At 36.2% G+C, this 16,517-nt stretch overlaps 1 protein-coding gene across 9 annotated transcripts in view; it reads left to right on the forward strand.

The window, feature by feature from the left end:
- The window catches only part of DYSF (dysferlin), a 780,712-nt gene that overhangs the window by 433,713 nt on the left and 330,482 nt on the right, over window positions 1–16,517 (forward strand). For all 9 annotated transcript variants that reach the window (XM_053704344.1, XM_053704350.1, XM_053704349.1 and 6 more), the window contains 2 exons: window positions 1,478–1,583; window positions 10,299–10,441. In XM_053704344.1, the coding sequence (XP_053560319.1) occupies window positions 1,478–1,583; window positions 10,299–10,441 (249 nt within the window). The remainder of the gene's footprint in view (window positions 1–1,477; window positions 1,584–10,298; window positions 10,442–16,517) is intronic.

Below are 16,517 nucleotides of genomic sequence, written 5' to 3' on the forward strand. Positions count from 1 at the left end.
AAGTGTTTAGTTTTAAATAGGAATAATGTAGTTAATGATAGTAAATTTATTTATATTTATTTAAATTATATTTAAGTTAGGGGGGGTTAAGGTTAGGGTTAGACTTAGGTTTAGGGGTTAATACATTTAATATAGTAGTGTCGGTAGGTGTCGGCGATGTTAGGGACGGCAGATTAGGGGTTAATAAAATTTAACTAAGTGCGGCGGTTTAGGGATTAATAAATTTATTAAAGTGGCGGCGATGTCCGGTCGGCAGATTAGGGGTTAAACATTTTTATTTTAGTGTTTGTGATGTGGGGGGTCTCGGTTTAGGGGTTAATAGGTAGTTTATGGGTGTTAGTGTACTTTTTAGCACTTTTGTTAAGAGCTTTATGTTCCGGCGTTAGCCCATAACTTTCAAATGCAGTAGGAGTCTTGACAGGAGAGGGTCTACCGCTCATTTCTTCCAAGACTCGTAATACCAGCGTTAGGCAAATCCCATTAAAAAGATAAGATACGCAATTGACATAAGGGGATTTGCGGTAGTCTCGAGTCGCGGAAGAAAAGTGAGTGGTACACCTGTACCTGCAGGACTCGTGATACTAGCGGGCGTTAAAAAGCAGCATTGGGACCTCTCAACGCTGCTTTTTAAGGCTAACGCAGAACTCGTGATCTAGCCGATACATATTTACATATATAAACACATAAATATATATTTATACATATACAGACATATATATATATATATATATATATATATATATATATATATATATATATACATGCATTGGAGCCCTTGCGGTTTTATGCAGATAAAAACATGATAAAACATATTTATGCAATATTCATATTTAATAAAGATTTTAACTATGTATTTACTGTAAATATTTCACCTTTACTAATGCGAATATGCTATTCTGTTTGTGCGATGAATGTGTTCTTCAACAATTTTTGTTTTCTTAATTGAATTCTATAGGGAATGTGAAAAAGCGATGGCATTTGCACGATCTCGGGTGTTAGTTTTTTCCCCCCACTTTTTTTTCTCAATTGATTTCTATGGGGAAATACATGCACGCGCACGTGAAAACTTGTTAGGTTTTTTGCGCTATTAGGTTTATTGCTAGCACAAAATACGTTTTTTTTTTTAAAACTATGTTAATATAAAGTTTTATAATGTCCCTTTTAGGGTTATCCTAGCCTATGTTAATATAAAGTTGTATAATGTCCCTTTTAGGGTTATCCTAGCCTATCTTAATATAAAGTTTTATAATGTCCCTTTTAGGGTTATCCTAGCCTATGTTAATATAAAGTTTTATAATGTCCCTTTTAGGGTTATCCTAGCCTATGTTAATATAAACTTTATAATGTCCCTTTTAGGGTTATCCTAGCCTATGTTAATATAAAGTTTTATAATGTCCCTTTTAGGGTTATCCTAGCCTATGTTAATATAAAGTTTTGGCAAACATGCAAATAATTGTGGCTGTACATTTCTTTCCAGAATGGGGAAAAAACATTGCCTAAAGATGAGATTGAATGCCCCCCAGGCTGGAAATGGGAGGACGAGGAGTGGTCCACTGATACCAACAGAGCTGTCGATGAACAGGGTAAGCACTAGACGTGCACATGGGTGACTAATTTGTCACAAATTTTCCAAGAAATCCTTTAGGCAATTAATTTGGTTGTTAGATACTGCATTTGTTTGTTAGATGCTTCATTTGTTTGTTATATACTGCATTTGTTTGTTAGGTGCTTCATTTGTTCATTAGGTACTGCATTTGTTTGTTAGGTGCTTCATTTGTTTGTTAGGTACTGCATTTGTTTGTTAGGTGCTTCATTTCTTCATTAGGTACTGGATTTTTTTTGTTAGATGCTTCATTTGTTTTTAGGTGCTTCATTTGTTCGTTAGGCACTGCATTTGTTTGTTAGGTGCTTCATTTGTTTGTTAGGTACTGCATTTGTTTGTTAAGTGCTTCATTTGTTCGTTAGGCACTGCATTTGTTTGTTAGGTGCTTCATTTGTTCGTTAGGCACTGCATTTGTTTTTAGGTGCTTCATTTGTTCGTTAGGCACTGCATTTGTTTGTTAGGTGCTTCATTTGTTCGTTAGGCACTGCATTTGTTTGTTAGGTGCTTCATTTGTTTGTTAGGTACTGCATTTGTTTGTTAGGTGCTTCATTTGTTCATTAGGTACTGCATTTGTTTGTTAGGTGCTTTATTTGTTCGTTAGGTATGCATTTGTTCGTTAGGGTCTTCATTTGTTCGTTAGGCACTGCATTTGTTTTTAGCTGCTTCATTTGTTCATTAGGGTCTTCCTTTATTTCTTAGGCACTGCATTTGTTTGTTAGGTCCTGAATTTGCTCATTAGAGTCTTCATTTATTCCTTAGGCACTTCATTTGTTCATTATTTATTAAGCAGGTACTACATTTGTTGATTAGGGTCTTCATTTATTCCTTATCCACTGCATTTGTTTGTTAGGCTCTTCATTTGTTTGTTAGGTACTCGATTTGTTCGTTAGATGCTTAATTTTTCCAATAGGTACTGCATTTGTTCATTAGGCACTGCATTTGTTTGTTAGGTACTGTATTTGTTGATTAGGCACTGAATTAGTTTGTTAGGTACTGCATTTGTTCATTAGGCACTGCATTTGTTAGGTACTGCATTTGTTAGGTACTGCATTTGTTCATTAGGCACTGCATTCGTTAGGTACTGCATTTGTCCATTAGGCACTGTATTTGTTCATTAGGTATTGCATTTGTTCGTTAGGAACTGCATTTGTTTGTTAGATACTGCATTGGTTCATTAGGAACTGCATTTGTTCATTAGGAACTGCATTTGTTCATTAGGCACTGCATTTGTTTGTTAGGTACTGCATTTGTTTGTTAGATGCTTAATTTGTTCATTAGGCGCTGCTTTTGTTCAGTAGGCACTGCATTTGTTCATTAGGTGCTGCATTTGTTGTTAGGCACTGCATTTGTTCATTAGGCACTGCATTTGTTTGTTAGATGCTTAATTTGTTCATTAGGCGCTGCATTTGTTCAGTAGGTACTGCATTTGTTCATTAGGCACTGCATTTGTTCATTAGGCACTGTGTTTGTTCATTAGGCACTGCATTTGTTCAGGTACTGCATTTGTTCATTAGGTACTGCGTTTGTTCATTAGGCACTGAATTAGTTCGTTAGGTGCTGCATTTGTTCATTAGGCGCTGCATTTGTTTGTTAGGTACTGCATTTGTTCATTAGGCACTGCATTTGTTCAGGTACTGCATTTGTTCATTAGGCAGTGAATTAGTTTGTTAAGTACTGCGTTTGTTCATTAGACACTGCATTTGTTTGTTAGGTGCTGCATTTGTTCATTAGGCACTGCATTTGTTTGTTAGGTGTTTCATTTGTTCATTAGGTGCTTTATTTGTTTGTTAGTTACAACATTTGTTCATTAGGATCTTCATCTATTCCTTAGGCACTACATTTGTTTGTTAGGCACTGCATGTGTTTGTTAAGTACTGCATTTGTTCATTAGGGTCTTCATTTATTTCTTAATCACTGCATTTGCTTGTTAAGTACTGCATTTGTTCATTAGGGTTTTCATTTATTTCTTAATCACTGCATTTGTTCATTAGGCTCTTCATTTGTGCGTTAGGTGCTTCATTTGTTTATTAGGCACTTCATTTGTTTGTTAAGTGCTTCATTTGTTCATTAGGCACTGCATTTGTTCGTTAGGCACTGCATTGGTTTGTTAGGGGATTCATTTGTTAGTAGGGCTTATCATTTGTTCTTTAGGTTCTTCATTTGTTCATTTGACTTTCTTTTGGCACTTCATTTGTTTGTGTTTGTTTGATACTTTATTTGGGTTTCATTTATTCATAAGGCACTGCATTTGTTCATTAGGTACTGCATTTGTTCATTAGGTGCTTCATTTGTTAGTTTGGCTCATCATTTGTTCTTTAGGTACTTAATTTGTTTGGTGCTTAATTTATTTTGTTTGTATGTCACTTATTTGTTGTTGTTTTTTTGGCACTTAATTTGTTTGTTACGTTCTTCATTTGCTCGTTAGACACTTCATTTGTTCCTTAGGTTCTTAATTTGTTCATTAAGCACTGTATTTGTTCATTAGGCACTGTATTTGTTCGTTAGGTGCTTCATTTTTTTTTTTTTAGTTTGGCACTTTATTTGTTTGTTTGGCAGTTCATGTGTTTTGAACAAAATTAATTAACAAAATTCATTAAACATAAATTAATTTAAGGTCCCAACCCCTTAACCACCTCCAGCTCCCACCTCAACTGATCTCTCTAACTATGATCACTCTAACTCACTTAACCCCTCCACTGCTGGTCCCACCTAACCCCCTAAAGCAAACACCCCAAAGCAACTATCCTCCTCACTGCCCCCTTTGCAATTAACCCCTTAACAAATGTACACACCACTGCAACTAACAGCAACAACCTTCAAAAACTAACCCCATAACCACTGTACCTTTATTGCAACTTATCCCATAACTGGCTGACCCTCATCACAACTAGCTCTATAAATGCCGGAACCTTATTGCAATGAACCCCCCTAAATGCAAGACCACCACTATTGCAACTACACCCCCTAACCATCAGACCCCTTTGCAACTAAGCCCAATAATAGTGACCACCCACTGCAATAATCCGGCTTTAGGTTATAAGTTACTGGGCTAATGCAATTTTTTATTGAATGAACACAGAATGAACAAATGTATTTAATAATTTTGTTGATGCATCAATTTGTTATACCTTCAATTCATTTAGATAGCAGTTTGCTATTTTCGTACAAATGCAACACATAATGAATAATTTGTTGTTTTTATTTACAATTGTCCAAATCCGACAACACATCTAGTAAGTTCACTAGCCACTGCAATATTTGTGTGATGTTGTGTTCTGCCAGAGCGCAATGGGCTGATGAAAGCTGTATTTAATTCTCACAGGAATATGCTCATGATCATTTATCAACGTTTGGTTTCAGTTGTATTTTTTTATAACAATCAACTTGATTTATAGCCTAAAAATATCCAGTTTCATTCAACAGAGAATATTCCAAAAAAACAAAAGTTCTGGCCCAAATTCCTAGGTAAATTTCCTCCATGTGCAGTGAAAAGAAACAAGTAAATTATTTTGTACAATCAAGTATAAAATGTTTTACATCTACATGATGAACCCAGTTTATGGCATCCGCTTCTGCCCAAACATAAGCTAAGAAACTTACATTATATATATAGCACAATATTGTTAATACTGTTCCAGCACTTTGTGTGTCAAAATGTTGTACTGCCGTTTAGCCCTCTTGCAAATGTATAACATTGTTAATAGCATTCTTGCAAAACTGCTCTTATACAGTATAGTGCACATCCAAAGCCTTCCTACCTGCCTTTCAACAGAGGATACTAAGAGTACTATGTAAATTTGATAATAGAAATAATATTATTACACTATCTGAATCATAAAAGACCCTTTGGGGTTTCAGATACCTTTAACTTTGGGTTTCAAGAATTTTGATAATTGTATTAAAAATGAAATACCACCAGGGTTAGAACCTTTGTGCAATGTTTCTGCAGCCCTTGGCTGTGTTCGTGTGTGGCTGGGGTGTGATAGAGCTAAATACCTGAGATGTTAATTGACCAACCTGTTCTCACACAGTCATATCATAAAAGGGACAGTTTTGTTTTGTTTTTTAAAAATGCTCTGTTTAATCACAGCATTTTCAACTAATTCCATTAAATAAAGTTAAACACACCTAGAGCACCCCCATTTTTATCCAAACAAGGATACAGCCAGTGATTGGTGCATACACATGTATGTCTGCATCTCATTTGCTCACCAGCTGCATTGCCATCTGGTGTGGTATAGGGACACATTCCTGCATAAAAGTTTCTACAAAATTCACCATTAAAGTCTATGGGCATTTGAAAAGCTTTTCTAATTGATTGTAATCAAACCCATAGGAAAATAAATTAATTTGTTCTAAAATTAAAGTGAATATAGCTTTATTTTTTTTGCCCCATTAAAATGTTGGAGAACCCAGCTCTTAAAGGAATCCCGTGCCCGCCAGTGTAATATCACTCTCTTCACTGTTTTCATGATCCAAATTTAAAACATAAGCCTAGAATCATATGCACACTTGGGTTTTCCTAGAGGCTTCGCTCTATAGGTGAGGTCATCTTCAAAATCATTGAGCTTTGCTTCATCTATATTTCCCAATATCTCATTAGTGGGTGTTCCTGCATCTGCATCTATAGTTACGTGAGATTCCCAATACACAATATCTTGCACATCGAATGCAAAAAACGCTTGCAAATTGAATTATGTAAATGTTTGGAATTGTAAAAACGATGTCTGTTTTGTTAGGGTAAAATAGTCCCACTGTATAGAGCAAGAGGTGCCTCCGGGGGTTTGGCCATGGGCCTCCCTGGGCGTGTTTGAGGTCTGGGATGTAAGAGAGAGACAGAAGTACTATTGTGGCACACTTATAATATCAATAATGGAGATATTTACCAAACATAATAGGGGGAAAGGGAAAGGGGGAGAAACCTAAAATAAAATGTAACTATTATTAAGATTAATTAAAAAACTGACACATTTAAAATCACTTAAAAGACATACACTGATACATGCCTGCCCCCTGTTTAATGAGTAACAGTACTCAGAACAATAATGTGATAGTAGCACTTAATACGAGTACATGTATGCGGCAAACACATAGAAATCTATGCTCAAATTGGCACGGAGGCTTAAATTAGCTTTCTCAGCATCCAAGACAATTTAAAGAGAAGAGGTTAGTACCCCAAGCTGCACCAACTATTTTTAAGTTTAAACTATAATGTGCATATGCACCAACAATTAAATAATAACAGAGGGCAGTGCGAACGCCTGATGCACGTTTCGCCACTGCTTTTTCAAAGGCAAAGGCTGCCCCGACTTTCTCCCCTAAAATAGTGTAAGTATCCAATCAGGTTACGTCACTAGAGAGACCACGGGGTCTGTTTTAGCCAACCGCCGGTTACCACAATGTAAACAAAAAACGCATGTTGTGACGTGAATATGGGAGTAAGTTATTTGGGCCAATATTGTCCATCTTATCAGCTGTCACGCCTATTCGCAAATCTGGAGCGACGTCCGCCCGTCAATTGGCCTATTGATGCTTGTAATGTTTGAAAGCACGCCTACCAAGATGTCTTGGTGTATTTGTCGTCGTAATTGCACATTATTTTGGAGCTGGTTATGATATGATTATGAGGATTATTATACAATTTGGGCAGATGTTTACCTCCAGATTATAATTGTGAGTTTTAGTACTCATACCTTATTATCAAAATAAATACGATTTAATTTTTGATGTTATGTGCAGATGTTTGTTCCACCACATTACTAGTGTAGTTTACCTGCTGGGGATACTGTCCTTACATATAAAGTACACACTGATATATAGGCTATTATATATTTCTTATGTTTGATACATATCTGTTAACTCTGAATAGAGACTTTCACATAGCCAGCGTGATTTTATATATATGTATAAGAAAAAGGCCAAACTTGTAACGAGAAGGCATCTTTTAGAGCAGAGGCTATGTGTTCTATGGTTATTTTCCAGGCTATAACTTTACATCAATATCGATATAGTCACCCAGTATTACTGGTATATCATTGAGGGGTGTGCTATGTGTAGAGATACTACAGAATTAATTATTTCAGTATTATTTTGTGTGCATTTTCATACTAGGACTCTTGTCCTTATTATGTGATATATATATATTTATATATATATATATATATATATATATATATATATATATATATATATATATATATATTTATATCACATTTCACAAAATTATTAGATGCATAAACCATGTAGTTCATGAATAGAAAGTATTAGATAATCTAAATTTCCAAGTATAGAATCTATATCGTATGTTTATCAATAAACGACTCTCATATCAATCCAACACTGCTGTCCTGTATCTCATGAGCTATGTTTGTATCAATGCTTCACTCCCCCCAGAAACATATATAGTTGCTATATTCTATAATGACTCGTTAAGCCTTTAAAGGGGCACTAAACCCAAAATCTTTCTTTCATGATTCAGATAGAGAATATAAATTTAAACAACATTACAATTTACTTCCATAATTTATTTTGCGTCATTTTTTAAATATCATTATTTGAAGAAAAAGCAATGCACATGGTGAGCCAATCACATGATGCTTCTATGTGCAGCAACCAATCAGCAGCTAGTGAGCATATCTAGATATGCTTTTCATCAAAGAATATCAAGAAAATAAAACAAATTAGATAATATAAGTAAATTAGAAAGATGTTTAACATTGCATTCTCTTTCTAAATCCTAAAAGAAAAAATGTGGGTGGCATGTCCCTTTAAGTGACAGGGCTTGTTATATCCCTTTGTTGCTATGAATGAAACCATGGGTACTTTTAGTGATAGAGTGCCTTAAAAAGTGCTTCAATGTAGGTTACTATTACAGAAAAGCACTAAAACATATGTGTTAGTTCATTCCTAAGGGAAACATAATTTGTAGCCTGAACATCCACTTGCTTTCATTTCTCAGAAGGGCAGTTTTAATGTCAGGGTTTTTTTCTGCATTTGTTAGAGTGGACTGTTTTATAGTTTTTTCATTAAGTTGTTCTGTAATGTTTTGAAAGGCATCCTTCACAGTGGAACTTGTCTATGGGTAGAGAAGTGATTGATTATGAGATGCTGATTTATTGATTATAAATGAAAGTCGCCGGTTCAAATCTTTATCAATTTTCTTCTTCTGGTTGGAGTGGATCCTGGAGACTTAAGGACCATGATCCTGTGACATGATACAAAGTGATTGCTTGACCAATGCAGAAGCTAATTTACATCTGTCACTGACTGGTGGTCAAGGCAGAGGAGATATGTAAAGGAAAGTCACTAGCAAATTGCAGATACAAATCTTTATGAATTCTAGTTACAATGTTTTACGAGAGATATCAGTTTCATTATTTTTTTTTTCAAATCTAGTCCAGTTTTGCTGTCATTTGTGCTTTTACCAATTGATTTCATCATTCAAAGTACAGTATATCCCTAGGCTACTTTTCTCATCATTGTAATCCCTTTGCCCATTTTTAATCTAATTAATCAGTCATGACTAGAGATCACAATTCCATCACCACTCACTGCTTAAACCGAAATTTGCTTCCTGTCTACTAACGTTGTACCTCACATCCTGCTTATTTTGCCACCATTTGGCTCCTGAAATTACTTGAACCTCATTGATCTCCACCATATAGTCAACATACAGTATATTACAATAACAACAGGTCCTCCATAGGTCGCTTACACCAGTGATTTTTAACCTTTTTTTTGCTGTGGCACACTTTTTTACATTAAAAAATACTGTGGCGCACCACCATCCCAAAATTTTAAAAAAATCACACATTGTAGCCTAATACAGCATATATATATACACATACACACAAACACACACATACTGTATGTATTGTGCTGTTATGCCATGCCTCCTACAAACTACCCCTGCACTGGGAGTAAAAAACAAGCAAAGTTTAAAAAATATGTCACACTGTTGTCAGTCTGCCGTGGCACACCTAAGGATCTCTCACGGCACACTAGTGTGCCACGGCACACTGGTTGAAAAACACTGGCTTACACAATGTATAATTTGCCATAGTTAATCCAGCAGGTTATCAAGTTCATACAGAGATAAGCCCTCTAGCATTAATAATAAGTATAGGCCCAATTCTCTAAAGCTCTTTGGTCTGGTGAGATTTTATTAAGATGCCTTGTCAGTATTGTTTTAAAGCAATTTTTACCTTGGGAACTGTGTATCAAGTAAGTTCAATAATATGCTTTATGTTTGGAATAGATGTTAACTTTACACTATAATTTTAAGTAACCTAAGCTGATGACTCAATTCTGTCAATGTTGGTGAGGTTTCGAGAATCAGACCCTTAGTCCCATGTGCTCAATATATTGTTACCAGGCATGCCCTGCACAGGCTACATATTTTCTCCAAGATTTAAGGGTCTTATCTTTAAAGAGATACTAAACCCATTTATTTTCAGATAGAGCATGCAATTTTAAGCAACTTTCTAATTTACTCCTATTATCAATTTGGTTTTAGTATCGCTAGTATACCAAACTTGATGTGCAGTAACACTAGTGCATTATCTCCATATTTCTTTAAATGTTCTCTTCTTACATCTATATTACTCTTATTTAATATATCAAATTAAATATTTTGCACCTTTTGCCCTTTTCCTACTTTGCTATATGTAGTGAGTCTTATACAATTCTTTTTTAGGCTGGGAGTATGGTATAACCATTCCGCCTGATCGCAAGCCCAAATCCTGGGTCCCCGCTGAGAAGATGTACCACACCAATCGAAGAAGGAGATGGGTCCGGCTAAGAAGACGAGACCCTAAGCAAATAGAGCTTATGAAAAAGGTTTGCAACTATAGCAATGATTCAAGGGGAGAGCAGCAGTTGGTATTAGTGTTTATTCAGAAGAAGCTCATAACTCACGCAATAGGGACGTGTATTGTCTAAAAAGAAAGGCATAACATTTGCTGGTATTATTGTTTACAGATATGAGGGCACCTTGAGCAAATGGTCTAAATTTGTAGAGTATACACATCTTATATTAGGGATATCTGAATATCTGTTTATCTTTAACTACCACGTAGATCGTAATCTGTCTAGGGTGGGCCTTTAATTGTCTGTCTTCCATGTCTTGTTTTTATAATATTAATAACAACATTTGACATTCCTACTGCCAGTCAAATGTTTCTACAGCACAAATGTTAATATTTAAATAATGAATGCAACAACTGAATGTTCAAATATAAATTCATGTGGATATTTACATATTGATTCCAATAGACATACACAGAAGTTAATAACATTTTAAATGTAACATTTGATTACCCAATGCTACATTTGTTACATCCAGTATAGAGAAAAATATACTTTTTATTGCAAAAACAAATGCTGAATATTCAGCAAACATCCAGCTTTTATTTAAATGGAATGAATGCAGCCAAAGTTTGTTGTTTTTATATACTTGACCATCCCTTTTTAATATTTTTACACTGCTATAGACACATATATAGGTTTCTTTATGTCTTTCCTCAACTCTGGAAATCAAAAGAACAAGGAAAACAAACACAGCATTTGCAGGTCTGGGTGGGACAGAGTTAATTGCCAAAATAAAAGGCACATTAAAGGGACATAAAACAGGTTGAGATCTGTGCATATCCCAAAAGGGCTAATTAATTAAAAATAATTTACATAAAAAAATTGTTTAAAAAGAAGGGAGAGGGAATTCCCATAAAAAAGGAGCTATTCCTTTAGGAGACAAACAGTGGCACAGATTCTTGGTCTGTGAAGTTAGCAGTTTGCACATCTTATGAAAGGAGTCACTATGCAATCCAGTAGGAAAAGTGACTTGAATAAGAGCTTCCTGGGAGCTGCTTCTCAAAAACAGTACTGGGGCTGTGTAACAATCAACCTTTGGCAGGGAATTAACATGGTGACATCCAGCACTGCTAAAAACTCTCAGGTCCCTATTTATGAAAGTCTGGTGGACCTGATCCGACAGTGCGGATCAGGTCCGCCAGACCTCGCTGAATACGGAGAGCAGTACGGTCTCCGTTTTCAGCATTGCACCAGCAGTTCACAAGAGCTGTTGGTGCAACACCGCCCCCTGCAGACTCGCGGCCAATGGGCCGCCAGCAGGGGGGTGTGAATTGCGGCGATGTCTGTCCGTCTGCTCAGAGCAGGCGGACAGGTTATGGAGCAGCGGTCTTTGTGACCGCTGCTTCATAACTGCTGTTTAGGCTCGCCAGAAACACGGGGCATCAAGCTCCATTCGGAGCTTGATAGATAGACCCCTCAGACTGAAGAAAATTCAGAACGCAATGCACATCTTTATTTGTCCTTATTTTTAGTTTAGTGCATATTATTTGTAGAACGGTTTAGACAGTTTGTCTCATATATTAAAGGGACAAGAAGCGCATTTTTTTTTTTATGATTCAAATATAGCATGCCATTTTAAATAACTTTCCGTTGTTTCATTCTCCTTGTATCCTTTTTTGAAAAGTATTCCTAGGTAGATTCAGAAGCTGCTGATTGGTGGCTGCACATATATACCTCTTTTCATTGGCTTCCAGCTAGCTCCCAGCAGTTTATTGTTATTCCTTTAACAAAAGATCCAAATAGAATGACGCAAATGAGATATTATAGAAGTCAAATGGAAAGTTTAAGATTGTATGTTCTATCTGAATCATTCAAGAAAAGAAAATTGTTTTCATGTCCCTTTAAGAGAACAAAGCAAACAAAACTGTGAGACCTGTAGAGGTAAAGAGTTTATTGCATATAGAGAGAGCTGTGAGAATAAACAAACCCCAGATCCCCATTGTCCAGCCCACTTGCCGGCACAGCAGATCCTGTTTTGCATAGCAAATAAAACTATCTGTAGTCCTAAACTTTCATTACTTGAATAATAATAATAAACAAACAAACAAAAAACTTTTATTATATTGCAGATGGGCAAGGTAATCAGGCAGGAAACCTGTCCTTCCCAATTTGCAACGAGTGAGGCAGCATCCGCTGCTGGAACTTATTATACAAGCAATTGCTTATTTAGCACCGGCCCCTGTTCTAGCACAGCCAATTGTGTAAGATCAGGGCTTGTCAATCATATTCTAAGACACACCTCTGAGGTGGGGGAGAGGTTAGGAAGCAGGAGTCTAAAAGATGCTGCTTCTAGACTAGTAGTTGCAGGCTTACATCAGCAGGCTTGCACTGCTCCGAAGCTGCATCCTTGTGCTGGATTTCCCTAATCTTCTTATTAAGTAATATAGAGAAGGGTTCTGTGCAAAGTGTAAACTTGACAACGGACCATTAAAGGAATCTGAGACAATGCCAGATCATAAATGAATCTAGGCCAGTGATTGGCTTGGGCTTTTTTTATGGAGTTTAGAGCAGTAGGACACACTTACAAGGAAATCTTAAAGTAAAAAGGAAGTTTTAATTAAAGGGCATGGACATAGACACATGACTTCAATCAGTAAAGTTGACCCTTGATGCCATGTCATTATCCAGTGGTCCTTAACAAGCTCAGTAATTCATGTAATTGTATTCATTCATATATGTGTGAAATGTAATACAATTTTAGGATGGGGGTTTTACATTACCAGGTTACTTCATTCTGTGTAACTATGATCTTGTAAAAATATCATGCAACTTCTCTATCCTCTATTGTTGTGCTATGTCATAAATTGGTTCTTTATATAAAAAAGGGATAATGATATATTTTGCATAGTGTAAAAAAACAATACATTTTAACATTACATTCAGACCAAAAGGCAAGGGTTAAGACCATACGGCATATAAAAAATATATATATTTTATAGAGATCCCATATTTCCTTGTAATGTATACTTCTTCCTTTAAATGAAAGAAACTACTTTTTCCCAGCTCTGTTGTTACATTGCTTGTCTACTTTAAAAATAGCTGAAATAATAATTCCTAGTCCCTCCCTCTATTGTTGCTCTGAGTAGAATCCGTTGTCTATATTTCAGCTTGTGATAAAGTCTGTGAAGCTGTATGTGCCCCTGTGAGAGGTCACAATTTCTATTAATTTAGCTCTGCACTTTTTTCATTTGATGTTTGGATCTGAATTTCGCCCCTAGATGTCTCCCTATGACCACGTATACATCAATTCACCTTCTTGCCCAGCTTGAAGCAGTTTTCTCTGCTTATAAATCGTTCTATTGAAATCTGAGCGTAAACAACTGCAAAGCAGATGTTTGTCTGCCAGATGCACTTTTTATAACCTGTAATAGTGAGACAGCAAAGTATGCTATAAAAGAAGGCATTAAAAAAAATCCTTCGAAAGGCTACTACCAAGAAAGCCTCTGTCTCAGAGTGCCGAGTTGATAAGTGGTGTTTTTGTAGTATTGTCAGCGCATACAGAGGTGTCCTGTGCTAAACCTCTAGTAAATGAAGTTTTGTGGGCTCTAGAGGAAATGTGGGCCCTGCTTACTAAGTGACCTTCTAGCATTAGACTGGGTTGAATAATGTGCGTGGCAGATCTGCCTGTTAAATAATAATTATCCTGAAAAATGTTCAGTATGATAGAGCGGCATTTAAACATGTTAACATTTTTTATTGTCTGTATAAATATGAAGTAATAGTTGTTTACATTTAGATTTAAACTGCCATGCTATTTACAGTGTTCATCTGCCAGTGAGTATTAATTGGAAACAAATATCAGGCAATGAGCATCAGTAGCTCATACCCATTAACAAATAAGAATTAGTAGCTCATACCTATCAGCAAACAAACATCAGTAGCTCATACCTATCAGCAAATAAGCATTAGTAGCTAATACATATCAGCAAACAAGCATCAGTCGCTCATACCTATCAGCAAACAAGCATCAGTAGCTCATACCCATCAACAAATAAGAATTAGTAGCTAATACATATAAGCAAACAAGCATCAGTCGCTCATACCTATCAGCAAATAAGCATCAGTAGCTCATACCTATCAACAAATAAGCATCAGTAGCTCATACCTATCAGCAAATAAGCATTAGTAGCTAATACCTATCAGCAAATAAGCATCAGTAGCTCATACCTATCAGCAAATAAGCATTAGTAGCTAATACATATCAGCAACAAGCATCAGTCGCTCATACCTATCAGCAAACAAGCATCAGTAGCTCATACCCATCAACAAATAAGAATTAGTAGCTAATACATATAAGCAAACAAGCATCAGTCGCTCATACCTATCAACAAATAAGCATCAGTAGCTCATACCTATCAACAAATAAGCATCAGTAGCTCATACCTATCAGCAAATAAGCATTAGTAGCTAATACCTATCAGCAAATAAGCATCAGTAGCTCATACCTATCAGCAAATAAGCATTAGTAGCTAATACCTATCAGCAAATAAGCATCAGTCGCTCATACCTATCAGCAAATGAGCATCAGTCGCTCATACCTATCAGCAAACAAGCATCAGTAGCTCATACCTATCAGCAAATAAGCATCAGTAGCTCATACCTATCAGCAAATAAGCATCAGTAGCTCATACCTATCAGCAAATAAGCATCAGTCGCTCATACCTATCAGCAAATAAGCATCAGTAGCTCATACCTATCAGCAAATAAGCATCAGTAGCTCATACCTATCAGCAAATAAGCATTAGTAGCTCATAACTATCAGCAAATAAGCATCAGTAGCTCATACCTATCAGCAAATAAGCATTAGTAGCTAATACCTATCAGAAAATAAGCATCAGTAGCTCATACCTATCAGCAAATGAGCATCAGTTGCTCATACCTATCAGCAAACAAGCATCAGTAGCTCATACCTATCAGCAAATAAGCATTAGTAGCTAATACCTATCAGCAAATAAGCATCAGTAGCTCATACCTATCAGAAAATAAGCATCAGTAGCTCATACCTATCAGCAAATAAGCATTAGTAGCTAATACCTATCAGCAAATAAGCATCAGTAGCTCATACCTATCAGAAAATGAGCATCAGTAGCTCATACCTATCAGCAAATGAGCATCAGTAGCTCATACCTATCAGCAAATAAGCATCAGTAGCTCATACCTATCAGCAAATGAGTATCAGTAGCTCATACTTATCAGCAAATGAGCATCAGTAGCTCATACCTATCTGCAAATGAGCATCAGTCGCTCATACCTATCAGCAAATGAGCATCAGTCGCTCATACTTATCAGCAAATGAGCATCAGTAGCTCATACCTATCAGCAAATGAGCATCAGTAGCTCATACCTATCAGCAAATGAGAATCAGTAGCTCATACCTATCAGCAAATGAGCATTAATAGCTCATACCTATCTGTAAATGAACATTAGTAGCTCATATCTATAAGCAAATGAGCATCAGTAGCTCCTACCTATCAACAAATGAGCATTAATAGCTCCTACCTATCAGCAAAAAAATGGGTATCAGTAGCTTACACCTATCATCAAATAAGGATCAGTATCTTATATCTATCAACAAATAAGGATCAATAGCTCATAGCTATCAACAAATAAGGATCAATAACTCATACCTATCAGCAAATAAGCATCAGTAGCTCATACCTATCAGCAAATGAACATCAGTAGCTCATACTTATCAGCAAATAAGCATCAGTAGCTCATACCTATCAACAAATACGCATCAGTAGCTCATACCTATCAGCAAAGGAACATCAGTAGCTCATACTTATCAGCAAATAAGCATTAATTGCTCATACCTATCAGTAAATGAACATAAGTAGCTGTCACACTCTTCAAGGGAGCAGGTTCAGGTGTTGGAAGGAAGCTGTTGTGCAGAGGTGTCAGGTTCTGGGGTTAAAGTTGTGTTTTGTCTGTGTGAGTCTTTCCTTTTTGGCATAATTAAACAGGTACAAGGATTTTAGGAAATAAAGGTGAAGGTTTTATTGATAGGTTAATTAGCAATGCATAGAGATGCAAACTATATAAAAGG

This window comes from Bombina bombina, chromosome 2 (assembly GCF_027579735.1).
Source record: "Bombina bombina isolate aBomBom1 chromosome 2, aBomBom1.pri, whole genome shotgun sequence".
Taxonomy (NCBI): domain Eukaryota; kingdom Metazoa; phylum Chordata; class Amphibia; order Anura; family Bombinatoridae; genus Bombina; species Bombina bombina.